The 16,064-nt window shown below is 37.9% G+C and overlaps 1 protein-coding gene across 1 annotated transcript in view; it reads left to right on the forward strand.

Annotated features, from left to right (window-relative positions):
- The window catches only part of LOC131429440 (uncharacterized), a 35,009-nt gene that overhangs the window by 2,292 nt on the left and 16,653 nt on the right, over positions 1-16,064 (forward strand). The window contains exons 2-3 of the mRNA XM_058593554.1: positions 10,422-10,934; positions 11,713-11,817. Of these exons, the coding sequence (XP_058449537.1) occupies positions 10,770-10,934; positions 11,713-11,817 (270 nt within the window). The 5' untranslated portion in view covers positions 10,422-10,769. The remainder of the gene's footprint in view (positions 1-10,421; positions 10,935-11,712; positions 11,818-16,064) is intronic.

The following is a 16,064-nucleotide window of genomic DNA, read 5'->3' on the forward strand; positions in this document are numbered from 1 at the left end:
ATAAAAGTGTTGCCAACGTTGAGAGAACAAAAGTTTACCGATTGAACAAGCGCGGGAATTTTAAAATGAAAATTCCGGTTCTTTTTTTATCATAAGGTAAATGCTATCGCGGAACGAACTAAAACTTCCCTGATTATTGCCCGATCTAGGTATGTTATCTCTATAATTAACATTGTAATATTAACGGATCGTCGCGATAGTTGGTTTTTATCATTTAATTTATAATCTTGAAAGACAAGCAAGAACAACATAGAAGAAGAAAACAATCTATATATGTACACCCAAACCTCCATTTACGTAATAATCGGGACTTCGTAAATCGAATTAAATATGACTTAAAAAAGTTTACGTTATTTGGAATTTTCAACGTAAAAAAAGGTTTTCCCTATGTATATATATTATTGGGTATTTGTAATATAATGGATAACTATGGAACAAAAATTAGTAGTATTTGCAGGAAAAGGATGTTCTAGGTCGCATCAATTTTCAAGATGGCGACTTCCGGTTCATCGATATTCGTGACAAACCATCAGAATATGGGAATTTTTGGAACGGGTTTGATGAGTAGATGTCGGAAAACGATGTTTGAGGCGGCTCTGAATTCTAAAATGACGACTTCCGGTTCATGGATAATCCTTGAAAACCCTCACAGTATAGATATTTTCGGAACGGGTTTGATGAATTAATGTTGGAAAACGATGTTTGAGGTAGTTCTGAATTCCTAAATAGCATAGCCATCATCCAGTTTTTTATATCCAGAATTTCACTTTATTATGGCACTTGTTTAGCAGTTACAACAGTCTTGGTAATTTGAAACTGATTTTTTTGGTATTTTAATCTTTTTTCTACTAAAACCAGCTATAATTTAGATCTCCCGCAGATATTAGGTTACTGCTTCAAAAATGTAAGCTCTGAATGAAAACCGTTCCGAAAATATGCATATTGTGAAGGTATTCGAGCAATTCAAGAAATATCGACACAAATTGTTAGGGTTTTCAGGGAATAAATGGAAGCCGCCATTTTGGGTTTCAGAACGACCTCAAACATCGTCTACCTACATCTACTCATCAAACTCGTTTCGAATATACCCATATTGTAAGGGTTTTCAAGGAATATCAATAAACCGGAAGTCGCCATCTTGGAATTCAGAACCACCTCCTCAAACATCGTTTTTCGACATGTACTCATCAAACCTGTTCCGAAAATACCCATATTGTAGTAATTTCCATGGAATATAAATGAGCCGGAAATGATTTTCATTCTATGCAAACACCTCTTTTTAAGAAGTAGGTTCGTAAAAAAAGTTTACGTTATTTGGGATTTTGTTCGTAAAAAGAGTTACGTAAAACGAGGTAACGTAAAAAAAGTTTACGTAAACGGAAGTTTGGGTGTGTATATAGGGTTGTATTAGCAAAGTCCTGGTATTACATTCCTTTTGTGGAATTTGGCCTTTCTGTTTCAACAGACTTCACAGCCGATTCTTTATGTACAGAATCATTGCATTGCTAGTACTATGGATTCCACTGACACTAAGATGTAGTAAGAGCATCTAAAAGGGGAATGTAATGTATATAACGACATAACTCTGAATGTACAGAACGGATTGCCACCAAATTTAGCACAGGTACTTCTTGATCTTCAGAGATTGTTATAAGGGTATTTTATACTGGAGGAAGCGTTGCAAGTGCCTTTAATAGGGCAGGGTCATGACAAAATTTATCTAATTTGACGAGAATCGATATTTTTAAAGATCATAGTTACTTTTTGCACAACATCAATGTTTTTAATTTCGAAAATCGATATTTTCCGACAGGCACAGATATTAGAAACAATTTAAAGATAGTCGAAAGGATATTTGAAAGATAGTAAGTGTCGCTAATGAAGAAGCTGGAAGTTAAATTATTTGTATATATCGGCAAAGTTCCTTAACAACTCAGTAAAGTATCACCAAGTTTGGCACAGGCACTTTTTTGCAATTCAGAGGTGGCCATAAGAGTATTTTTTAATTTATCGAAGTGGAGTTTGTAGCAAATGCCACTAAAAAGGGGTGTTTATTTTAAAATGATCTTATTACATATACATAAATATACAGCAGCTGCTGTCAAATTTTCGGCAATCACCAACACTGGTCTCAAGATCTACTAGCGGAACCAAATGAACCAATAAGTATTGGTCTTAAGTTCTACTAGCGTAACCAAATGAACTATTAAGATTCTTGCTCTTTGCTAGATACACCACATGCAGTTAATAGGCGTATTGGTAATGTCCTTGGGCATCCAAACACTACCTGGAGTTTAGGTTTTAAAATCGATCAGCGTATCCCATGACAAAAGCGGAATTGTGGTATACATTGTAAATATTCTAGGTAACTCAAAAACTACCCGAATTTCTGGCATTCAAATCTGATGATATTCCGTCATTAGTGCTGAAGAAATGCTGCAGAAGTCTCCTTGTACCTTTGACAAACCTTAATCTCTCCAACTTGGATTTTTCCGAATCTTGGAAATACTTTTTCGTTTTCCCGTTTATAATAAAGGCGATAAATCCCATATTTCGAACTATCGAGAAATTACCATATTCATATATCATCCGATCATTACAAGCGCAATACAAAGTTGATGCCATCTGTACGGATTTCTCTGCTGCACTCCACAAGATTAACCATCAAATTACTATTGCAAAGCTCGACAGGCTAGGAATTAGCGGCTGCTTTCTCAATTAGATTGGATCATATCTGACTTAAGTTACTGTATGACCGTGAAAATTGGCGACTGCGTTACTTCATTATTTATCGTGAGATCCGGCGTTCCTCAGGGAAGCCATCTAGGACCGGTAATATTTCTTTTATATTTGAACGATCTGAAATTTTTCATTGCAATGTATGCAGCTATCATTTGCCGATGATTTGAAGCTGTTTAATCTTATCAAAGATTTGAATGTCCTAGATTTCTTGCTGTCACAGTTGGATGTATTTTCTAACTCTCGTAAACAAATCACAATAACGTATGATTACACTATTTTGCAAACGGGAGACATCAGTCAAGGATCTAGAAGATGTTATTGAGTTCCAAACTTAGTTTTAAAGATCATATAGAATATATACTCTCCAAAGCATTCAAGATCTTAAGTTTTATATTTCGAATTAAAAAAATATGCTTGAAATCGTTATTTTGCGTTCTAGCTCGCTCTACACTGGAGTATACTGATGTTGTGTGTCATATACCATTCGACTCAGTTCATCGAGCTGAGCAATGTCTGTGTGTGTGTATGTATGTATGTGTGTGTGTGTGTGTTTGTGTGTGTATTTGTCAAATAATCTCACTATGTTTTCTCGGAGATGGCTGAACCAATTTTGACAAACTAAGATTCAAATGAAAGGTCTTCCGGTCCCATACGGAATTCCTGAATTTCATCCGGATCCGACTTCCGGTTCCGGAGTTAAAGGGCAAAACAAAAAACGTAAATTTTTTTTCTAAACTGGTCTCAAAACTACACAAATCGATAGTCATTATCAGTAGGCATCTAAACAAACCGATTCCGGCTACTCGGTTCTCGGTATCCGGTTCCGGAAGTACCGGAAATAGTGGTCATATATACCAAAACGCATCTCACTCACTTTTCTCAGCGATGGTTTGATCGATTTCCACAAACTTAGATTCAAATGAAAGGTCTTCCGGTCCCATACGGAATTCCTGAATTTCATCCGGATCCGACTTCCGGTTCCGGAGTTAAAGGGCAAAACAAAAAACGTAAATTTTTTTTCTAAACTGGTCTCAAAACTACACAAATCGATAGTCATTATCAGTAAGCAACTAAACAAACCGATTCCGGCTATCCTGGTTCTCGGTATCCGGTTCCGGAAGTACCGGAAATAGTGGTCATATATACCAAAATGGATCTCACTCACTGTTCTCAGCGATAGTTTGACCGATTTTCACAAACTTAGATTCAAATGAAAGGTTTTCCGGTCCCATATAGAATTCCTGAATTTCATCTGGATTCGATTCCCAGTTTCGGAATTATAGGGTAAAGTGTGTTCAATATTGTACACTGTCACTCAAACCGGCGAAACAAAAACCGTAAAAAATGTTATAAACTGGACTCTGAACCGTTATTCTCAATCTTAGGGTCAATTGAAAATTGTTATGGTCCTACCAAATATTACTGCATATTTTCGGATGCAACAAACATTTAAATCATCATTTAGATTTTGTACGTCATGTTAGTTGGTGGTCGTACGAGCCGACTTTGATTATACCGGTTCTCGGGTTCCAGTGCCGGAGGTGCATATAATAGTGAACCCACTTCGTTTTCTTAAGGATGACCTACGCAATCAAAGCACTGTTTTATTCTGTATGTTATACTAGTTAATGCACAAACAATCTCTTGGTTTCTTTCAAAAATCGAAGAGAAAAATTTTGAATAGAATACCACAATATTATATGCACATCAGAAAGGCATCATTACACCACTAGGTGGATTAAAACAGGTTTTTTTTTATTCAAAAGATATTTTTTTATTCAGGCCTATTTGCGTACAAGCTTTACGTGGCCGATTGAGCCGATTTTTTAAATAATTTTTTTTTGAGTTGGATCTCGTTGTCATCCTTTTTCTAGGGGGAGAGGAGCTTCCATTTCCCTCCTGCGAGGATTGAGGGGCACTTCGTTCGTGGTTCGTCTCGTCCTCCATTGCCGCATCGGTGCTATTGTTGTTGATTTCGTTGCTAGTTGCTGTAGATGCGCTTTGCTGTACATTGTTTGCAGTTGCTGGTTGGTTGGATGGTAAGCTGTTAACTGCAGCTGGTGTACTTTGTTCTATAGGGGATACGTTGGATGGTTTCGTTGAAGGGGATGCTTCACTGTTGTTGGTGACTGTTACAGGTGTACTGGGGTTGCTTGGGGTTGGTGTGAAGGAAGCACCGTTGTTCTTTGGTGTAGTTGTCTCCCTGTCCAGTTTATCACATGGCTTACCGTAGTGAACAGCTTTTTGGCAATATTGTCATGTGGCCATCTGATTGTCATAGGTAACAAGTGATTTGCACGGAATTCTTGTATCTTGACCGAAAATCACATAAGAAGGTATAGGCTTCTTCAAGTGTATGCGTAATAAACGTACGCCATTTACCGGGGAAAAAATTCTTCCATTTTTCTTTTTCGATAGAGAGAATCTCTCCGTATTGGGACATAGTTTTGCGAATATAAGAATCGGTGACGCTTGAGTGAAGATCATGCACACGCTCTTCTATAGCACTATCATCCATATATACTGGAATGTTGACCTAATGTTCTCGTGCTCCACATAGTGCACATTGTTATTGTCTTTTGAGAATTGAATTGCATCCAACTCTTTATAAAACTGGATGTAAACAACATTATTCGTCTTATTGCATTCAAGTAAATGCACACGTTTAATGTCAAGCTGCATTTGCTCCTTAAGCAAACTTTTAAGTTCTCGTATCGAAGGTCGAATTTTGCACTGCCTGAAGTCAACAACAATTGTATTCTTTCGTGTCGGCGGTAGCTTTTGTTCGTTTGGTTCACTCATTTCCGAGGTCTATTGTTCACTACACAATACTGTACTTGGTTTCTTCTGTCCCCAACGTAAGCGGTTTTGTTTTATCGACTGACTTGGATGAGATGTAAAACCGAACTGATAACTATAATATGATATGATAAAATTGAACAATTTTTCCCTTCAACATCAACAATGTTCGACTTGAAACAAAATTTTGGTGTAGTCAAATGAAAAAAATATATATTATTTTGGCTGATTCTATTGTTGAAATGAACGATCTATTTATTACATGTCTACCAAAGATGAGTTGATGTTATCGGCAATGTCTATGTTTATTCAATTCTGCTATACCTTTATATCAAGAAAAAATTGGTTCAATTTATTTATGATCTTTTTTGTGTTTAGATACAACAAAGACAGATATTTAAATATACCATATTAAGTTTATGTCTTATAAACCAGAGCAATTTTTTTCCGCGTGTATAAACAGCATTTTTTCTCTCTCTTCTAGAATTTGTGCGCGTTTTGAAAGTAAAATTTGATATGCTTGTGGGTTTTGAACAATCAAATGCTTGGATTGATTTATTTATTATTTGACTGCAAAAATTTTGACCGGACTGATGAAGCACCAAAACATTGGATACTAATTAAAATACCTGGGCTTCATTGTACACTACACTGAATACTAAATACACTAAAAGCTGTTTTAGTCGCGTTTTACTCCAATGTTGATTTCATTGTGCAGATTTCAGATTATGCTTTGAAATTCATCGGTGTAATTTGCGGTTTAATACTTTATCAGAATTCCTAGTGCTAGAACTAGCTATGGATTTTATGAACCATTTGCTAGTATGTGTCGCATATTCAACTCTTGCTCCTAAATAAAAAACAACCTCCTCCTCTCTTGCTCCTAAATAAAAAACAAACAAACAAAGACCTATTTTCACAGAGGCTCTTGAACGACTGAGAATCCCCTAGAAACAGATCAAAACAGACAACTAAGCAATATGCAACTCTATGAATAGCAAACAAAAAATAGACTTTAGCCCTTGTGGGCGCTGCTATGGCATGGTGTAGTCGCTAAGGACAACATTGTGAGTACCGGGGGGTCTCGTATATCGCGGTCCACCGGGGGCGTGAAAAGCGAATCCGCGATAAACGGGACCCAGAGCATATGGGATTTCGACTGATTGGGGCTGTGAACGGTTATCTCGCTTCGGTCGACAGATAGAGCTATACGATCTTCGGCAAACTTATTGTAGATACAATTCGGTGTATTTCGACAGACAATTAGTTGAGAACTGCTCCACCAGGGGCTCTTTGAAAAGATCATGAAATAATTCATAGGTTTACAATAGAAAAAACAGTTTAAACATGAAATATCGCGAGTGTTTTAGCATCTGGAATCTTTAAACAACTTTCGAGAGACTCAAAGTTTATTAACAAATTAAAAGTATATTTCGAAATCACTCCATCAGATGGAATAAGTGTGCTTGCTATGGTACAACTTTCAATATCAAAATTATGCTCTAGTGTGAAAACTGAAAGATTTAGAGTTGAAATTTCTCTCATTGGTAACCCTAGTGTGTAATTCAGGGTTGGAAATAACTGCAGCTCAAGACTCATGTTGACTTATTAAAATGAATTCTTCGAGAGGGTGTTTTAGGGTTTCGATAATCATTAAATGAATGAGTTTTTATTATATCTACAAGGTGGTCTTCTGTAACTAACAATCAGAATTGTTTACGAGAGTGATGTTTTCAATCAGATTTTCAATAAGTTGGTGAAGGATAGACAAATTGAAAACTGTTTTACTAGAAGGTACTAGTGAGCTACTGGAGTATTAGGATGAATATCAACATGAAATCTGAGGAACTTGATAGAGTGAAGCTCTTACTTCATAATAAAGTGACTATTTACATAACAGTTCGGCTGAAAAGTTCGTATCGTTTAATAGAAACACACATTTTTTTGCCAAAATTCGTTTTTATCATTCAACATAATTGCCATCAGAGGCGATACAGCGATTATAGCGATCTTCCAACTTTTTGATACCATTTTTGTAGTACGATTTGTCCTTTGCCTCAAAATAGGCCTCAGTTTCAGCGATTACCTCTTCATTGCTTCTAAATTTTTTACCAGCGAGCATTCTCTTGAGGTCTGAGAACAGGAAAAAGTCACTGGTGGCCAATTCTGAAGAATACGGTGGATGAGGGAGCAATTCGAAGCCCAATTCGTTCAATTTCAGCATGGTTTTCATCGACTTGTGACACGGTGCATTGTCTTGTTGAAACAAAACTTTTTTCTTCTTCAAATGAGGCTAGTGATGGTTTTTCCCTTTTCAAGGTAGTCGATGAAAATTATACCATGCGAATCCCAAAATACAGACGCCATAACCTTACCGGCCGATTGTTGAGTCTTTCCACGCTTTGGGAAAGTCCACTCAGCTGACTGTCGATTGGACTCCGGAGTGAAGTGATGGAGCCATGCTTCGTCCATTGTTATATATCGACGAAAAAAATCGGTTTTATTTCGATATAACAGTTCCATACACTGCTTAGAATCATCAATTCATTGTTGTTTTTGATCGATTGTGAGCTCACGCGGCACCCATTTTGCACAAAGCTTTCTCATATCCAAATATTCGTGAATAATATGTTCCTCTGATATCTTTAGGGTGTCAGCTATCTCGATCAACTCCACTTTACGGTAATTGGAAATCATTTTGTGGATTTTTTTCACGTTTTCATCGATAACAGCCTCTTTTGGACGTCCACTGCGTTCATCGTCTTCGGTGCTCATATGACCAGTACGAAATTTTGCAAACCACTTACGAATTGTTGCTTCGCCCGGTGCAGAGTCTGGATAACACTCATCAAGCCATTTTTTGGTATCGGCGGCACTTTTTTCATCAAAAAGTAGTGTTTCATCAACACACGAAATTCCTTTTTTTCCATTTTTTTCACAATAACAAAAGTAGCTTCACTCAAAATGCAATATCTCTCAAACTAATAATCAGACAGCTGTCAAATTTATACACGTATCTTTTGAAGGTTGGTACTAACTGAAAATGGTATGGATTTAATTCTAGTGGCGCCCTCTCATAGAAACGATACGAACTTTTCAGCCGATATGTTAGTTAGATATAATATTAATGTACATAAATCGTGACATGTATTGTTTATTTTATTTAATTATATTTAAATTTTCATTTTTATTGAAGCATAATGAAGCGAAAATCTCGCTCATCATCAGGCAATAAATCTCTTCATTTTTCATGTCAACGAATTACGATAGCTATAACTGATTACGATAGCTCCTATAATTGAGCCTACCACTTAAGCACTAGAAAGGCTGTTTAAAAAAATTTGGGAACAATGAATAAATAGACGTTACATTTAAAAAAAATCCGTAATCAGATAATGCTGATTGAATTTTGAGGAATGGATGAGATTGAATATAACGAGAGTGAATGTTAAAATTCAGTTGTTTTTAACAAGTGAGGATAATCAGCTCGAGATTGTAACAAAACGGCCTAGGAAACATTTGGGCGAACGGATAAAAATGGCAAGTCGATAAATTTATAACGCTTCTGGTGGCTGGAAAAATTGTATGGATCCCTCTAAAGGAGACTACAAAGAGTGGACCGGAGAAGTTTATTCTGAGTGGCTTCGACGCGTTTGATGTCGAGTTAACAATATGCAGTCCAAACGATAGCACTATTTTCAATAATTGCGCGAATCAGTTCCCAATATATAGCTCCTAAATTATCACACATTTAAGATATGTGGTAATCTACGTTGTATTGAGCACTAGCGCATATGCTATACGGAGAGGACAAATTTCATACTAAAACACCCCCCACTATGCAGTGAAATATTTTCCAAAAAACTCGTGTAAACGAAACGAGTATTCTGATAGATACTGTAAACATTACGGTACGCAAGCTTCAACTGGTAGAGTGATTACTTTTAAATACATTTATGTTTTGTGCATAATTTATGTTTTGCTCAGAAACTGGTTCAGGACCACCACCTTTCCAAATAATCAAAATCGTAATCCAACTTTATGGTATTAAATGCAATATAATTTTTACATGCTTTTTTCAATGCAGTTCTGGTGAGACAGTTCTCAACTAATTTTAATTAAAATATCACTTTTAGTCTTCTCAAAAACAACAAACTCTCCTAAGACAGTACGGCTCTATACTATACTCAATTTATAAGAGTTTTCAAGAAATGTTGATGAATTGGGGGTCGCTATAAAATAAAATTTCAAAAATTTACATTTCAGGTTTTATGTACTTATCATTATATCTAGCAATACTAATAGTCAAAACTTTAACATAAAGGTCGAGTTTCACTCTCTCAAGTACCTCCGATTTCAGATGTCGATAGCTTGTTCACATTAATACTCTAGTAGCTTACTAGAGCATCCGCAACAACAAATACCGGCAAAACAGAATCCGCGTTGTACGAGGCCCCACTGTAGTTGTTGGATTTTGGAACATCTCTCACGGATTTCTATAGTTTAAGAACATATCCAGATAGTCCTAGATACTTTTGGATTTGGACGTTGTTCGTATGTTATTTATAATTAATCAGATGGAATTGAAAAAAGTATTTTTGCGTGAAAATTGTCAAATAACGCTTAACCATGGTAAACACTTTGAGAAGTAGTAGTAGTAGTAGTAGTAGAAAGGATAATATCTACTAGTACTAACATTTACATTGCCATCCAGCGGCATGTTATTAAAATAGTAGTGAATTTATTATTTCTGGCCAGCAGTTTGAAGAAATTAAAAATAAATGACGTTCCTGTTATCACAATCAGCTTCAAATCGCAAATGACAGGCTCCACCTAACAACATATCCTCTACTAATTTTTGCCGTATCTTTTGCTTCCAGAAATCGGAAATTCAACTCACTACGAAATGCTGTTACCGTCGCCACTGTTTCCCTTAGTGCGGTCACGGAGAGTCACGTGCTGCAAGTCTCCCCTGCGATAAGAGGGCCAGCACAGGATAATAAACCGCTACAGCAATAAACCCACCAACCGACTTTCCGGTGGAGACATCCTTCCAGGAAGCGCACCGACTACACCGCCAATACCCTATCGGTCGACGACGCTTCTGTACGGTCTGAAAGGTTAATCTTCGACTACAGGTTCATCCTTCTGCATACAGTGTCGCTCAGAAGCCCACCCGAACCATCGTCCTTCCCGGTGAGGCGTACTCTCGATAAGTGAAAGATACGATGTATGGCAGCGGGAGCCCCCCATCGAAACTAACGGGGGGCTCCATGTCATCTCGGTCGAAACGCGCGAAGAAAACCCCTTGGGGTGCCCGGGAACGGGCCGGCATGAGCTTCCTGATCGTGATAGCGTTTTTCGCCATCTTCGGACTGATTATCCTGACGGAGGTAAGTGTGCGATGATGACGCAGCTGTGCTTGAGCTGTGGTTATTAGAAATAGTTGGGCGGCTCGCTTTCGATGGAACTGTTTAATAAGGGGCTCAAATATTTGCATTGAATTAAGAATTTAATAGCGGTTTCCTTGTTAATTTGTGCACATATGCAGTGGACCAGTTTCGCTGAATGGATTCAGTGTTGATTTTGCTTGATGAAATTTTCGTGGAGAAGATTCGAACTGAAGCTTTTAAATTTGGTTCGGTCTACGAGATATAATTATTAGCCTATCATATGAAATGTGCTGACAATTTTATATTAATTTTACGGGGCGTGAAAAAAATGCGAATCGATGGTTTGATAATCACAAGCACTTTACAGTCCACGTCCACCAGACCAGTTTGCCATTTGTTCATGCCGTCATGAGCTATGAGTGCCAATGACATAAACGTGTCAGAAGCTGAATTCGCTATTGTGTAGGCGGAGGTCCCCATCGAATCGCAATCGGTGGTCTTTATCACATCACGGTTCCATTTTCGATGGAGCTGATATAGTGACGCTGAGCCCCTGATAGGATAGCAGTTCCCCGCTGCGCTAACGTTCGTTACGCGTTCGGACAATTGGTGGGTTGATGAATTTGGGCGAATCTCTTGGCTAGCGCAAAATAATGCGGTATACGTGAGTGGTTGCACTCGAACTGGACCGCATGCTGGCCTGGCGTTTGCTCATTCCATCCGTTTTGTGCGATAAACTGTGCGGTTTCATACACTCGCTAATTTTATTCTCGTTTAGGTGCTGATGATTGATGACCGAGGACGAGGCGGAGGAGTCATCGTTCGCCATGGCAGCAGTGGGGGTCGTTTTGGAGAATCAGTACCCGACTACGATGATGTGAAGGTAGGCCCAAAGCAATGATTCCTAATCATGGTACCGGCAATGAGTTTTTATCCATGTACTATTTACTGACATTTAAAATTAAAGTAGGGTCAAGCTGTGCGTTTAATTCCTCGCTTTCAGATGATTGGAAGTTCTTCGCAATACCATATTAATGGTCGTAATGGACGTTTAATTTGAAATAAATTTTTCATATACGCTAATTGTAACTGGAACTGTTAATGAAGTGTAAAATGAGCGTTCTAATTCGAAATACCATTGAATTCCATTAATATTACATACGTCAACATACGAAGTATAACAGACGTAATAAAGCTTGCTTCATTTAGAATTGGAACAAACTTTTGTTCATATTGCGGCGCTCCTGGTGGACGGATTTGGAAGTTCTTTGCGCCCACGTGTCGGAAATTTTGTCAGCTTCACGTGTGATTTTTGACATTCCTCAAATCGACTGTACTTTGTAAACAATCAACATGGAAGCCGAAAAAATTGTCTGCATCTAGGCTAGCTAAACAGCTGAAATTGACCAGAAATACCGTATGGCGCGTTATCAAACGGTATAAAGAAAATTTAACGACGATTCGGAAGCCTCAAGCTAATCGTCGGAGTGGAACTGTCGATCGGGAACTGCGTGGTAAGATTTTGAAGACGATTAAGAGTAATCCTAATATGTCGGATCGTGATTTGGACAGAAAGTTCGGTACTACCCATAGTACCGTGAGGAGAACTCGACTCCGGGAAGGAATCAAGTCGTATCGAACTAGCAAACAGCCAAATCGGACAATAAAACAGAATAGTGTGGTCAAAATTCGTGCTCGGAAACTATATGACCAGGTGCTGACCAAGTTCGACGGGTGTCTTCTGATGGACGATGGAACCTATGTCAAGGCTGACTTCGGGCAAATCCCAGCTCAAAAATTTTATCTGGCAACGGCTCGGGGCCAAATTTAAATTTGTTTTTGCCGACAAATTTGCAAGATAATTCATGATTTGGCAGGTTCCAGCTGTTCCAAAAAAACGAAAGTTTTCGTTACAAATAAGACAATGACATCGGAACTATACCAAAAAGAGTGTCTCCAAAAACAAATTTTGCCGTTCATTCGATCCCACGACCATCCCGTAATGTTTTGGCCAGATTAGACCAGCTGTCACTGCAGCGAAGTCGTTCAAGAATGATATGCAGAGAAATGGAGTCCAGTTTGTTCCGAAAAACCTTAACCCACCCAACTGCCCCAGTTCCGTCCTATTGAGAAATACTGAGCAAGCATGGAGAGGAGACTCAAGGCAAAGGGAAAGGTTGTCAAAGACATCAATCAGATGACGACCTGGTGGAATAAGATAGCTAAAACGATGGACGAAGAAGGTGTGCGCCGCCTAATAAGCCGTGTTACAGGAAAAATTCGAGAATTTTTTCGAAACCGTGACGAATAATTTTATCCGTATTTTTTCTTAAAAGTATGAAGAAAACGCTACATTTGTATAAAAAATATCTTGAATTCAATAATAAATAACTGAAATACAGGCAATTGTCTTTGTTCCGATTCTATCTGAAGCAAGCTTTAATACAGATAGGTATTTCGGAAGTTAATTACACCTTTCTTCAGTGATATTATTTAGAAGTCATATACGTTTTTGCCTTTCTCTTTAGAAAGGTATTATAATTGCTGGAAAACCCGATTTTCGAGCGGAGCCTCGGAGACCCATAGTGTTATATACCATTCGACTCAGTTCAACGAGATCGGAAAATGTGCGTGTGTGTGTGTGTGTGTATGTGTGTGCACTTTTCGAAGATATTTTTACCGCTCAATTTTCTTAGAGATGGCTGAACCAATTTTAACAAGTCTAGGCCCGTTTGAAAGCAATTGTTAGGCCATTGATCAAGTTCGAAGATCAAATGGCTGTGACTTTTGGTTCCGGAGATATAATGGTATAAGTGACGTGACTGACAAAACGCGTTGTTTTTTTACCGCGCAAGATGTTCGGAGATGGCTGAACCTATTTTAACAAACTTAGGCTCGTTTGAAAGCTACTATCGGACCATTGATCGAGTTTGAAGACCAAATGGGGAGTACATGAAATTTCCGAAAACGAAAATTTCTTTTGATGAAAAAAACCTTGAAATTGCATGAAACGTCGAGATTTAGTGTTATCTCAAGTCCCAGAAAGTCGTTAAAAAAAATTCGAAATGACACTAAGTCTCGACGTTTCGTGCAATTCTAAGACTTTTGGCAACAAAATTTTTTTTGCGATTTCGAAAATTTCATGTATCCAACCCCCGCCCCCCCCCCTCTATCGTGATTTTCCTAGATATAATGAAATTCCACTAAGTGGACTAAGAAGGATTCTCATATAGATAGGCTATACAATCACTGCAAAAACCAACTTTTGAACCGAGGCCCGGAGGGCCGAATGTCATATACCATTCGACTCTGCTCGACGAACTGAGCAAATGTCTGTGTGTGTATGTGTGTGTTTGTGTGTGTGACAAATATTGTCACTCACTTTTCTCGGAGATGGCTTAACCGATTTCACAAACTTAGATTCAAATGAAAGGTCTCATGGTCCCATACAAAGTTCCTGAATTTCATTAGCATCCGACTTCCGGTTCCGGAATTATAGGGTGATATGCACCAAAAAGGGGGACATAATGCATTACAAATGTGAAAAAAAATGTCACTCACTTTTCTCGGAGATGGTAGAATCGATTTTCACAAACTTAGATTCAAATGAAAGGCCCTACGGTTCCATACAAAGTTCCTGAATTCATTTGGATCCGACTTCCGGTACCGGAATTACAGGGTGATATGCACCAAAAATGGGAAAATAATGCATTAAAAATATGAAAATAACGTTACTCACTTTTTTCGGAGATGGCTAAACCGATTTTCTCAAACTCAGATTTGAATGAAATCATTTAGATCCAAATTCTGATTCCGGAAATACAGAGTGATATGCATAAAAAAAATTGAAAGTAATACATCAAAAATGTGATAATAATGTCACTCACATTACTCTGGGATGGTTAAACCGATTTTAACAAACTTAGATTCAAATGAAATATCATGCCAATCCGACTTCTGGTTTAGTAATTACAGGATGATATATACCAGAAATGTGAAAATAATGTCACTCGTTTTTAAGATTAGCATCACTGTTCTCATACAAATAGGCAACACAAATGTCAAGCACTAGGTTGGCAAAATGATGCCGACTGACATAAGCACTGAAGAATGCTTTTGTGAATTACTCTAATCAATCTGAATTAATTGGTGTCAAAATTAGTGTCCAAAATTATTTAATAAAAGTATGAAATATATTTTCATGAGACTGTTATGAAAGAAGAGAAAGGCATTATCACACCACTAGGTGGATTATGAAGGGTTTGGTCTTACTAATATAGAAAGGCTATGCAACTGTGAAAACCGACTTTCAAACCGAGACCTGGAGGGCCAAGTGTCACGTACCATTCGACTCAGTTTGTCGAGTACGCAAAATGCCTGCGTGTGCGTATTTGTGTGTATACGTATGTATGTGTGTATGTAACGTTTCTTTGCACTCACTTTGCTCAGAGATGGCTCAACCGATTTTTACAAAATAAGAGTCACATGAAAGGTCCTATAGAAAACTCCAGAATTTCTTCTTGATCCGACTTCCGGTTCCGGAATTACAAGAAGATTAGTGTAATTAATCCACTTTTAAACTACTTACTCACTTTTATCAGAGATGGCGTGACCGATTTTCACAAACTTAGATTCTTATGATCCCATTAAAAATTTCTAAATTTCATCTGAATCCGACTTACGGTTCCGGAATTGCCGGAATTACACAACACCGCTTCTACGAATGAAGCACGCTATGTGCGATTTCGGACACGCGATAAAGGAAGGTAATGAGAAATGCACCATTACACTAGTCCTGGCATTACATTCCTTTTGTGGAATTTGGCCTTTCTGTTTCAACAGACTTCGCAGCCGATTCTTAGTGTACAGAATCATTGCATGGCTAGTACTATGGATCCTACTGACACTAAGAATCCTTCCAGGTCGGGGCTCGAACATACGACAACTGGCTTGTAAGACCAGCGTCCTATGCATTGAACCGCCAACCCGGGACAACCATTACAGACAACCATTAAAAACCGGTTTTAATCCATCTAGTAGTACCATTACACTACTAGGTGAATTAAAACCGGTTTTTAATTTCAGTTATGTCTTAATCCGACGAAAATGAAAATTTAGTGATGAAAAATA

Source organism: Malaya genurostris, chromosome 2 (assembly GCF_030247185.1).
Source record: "Malaya genurostris strain Urasoe2022 chromosome 2, Malgen_1.1, whole genome shotgun sequence".
Lineage (NCBI taxonomy): Eukaryota > Metazoa > Arthropoda > Insecta > Diptera > Culicidae > Malaya > Malaya genurostris.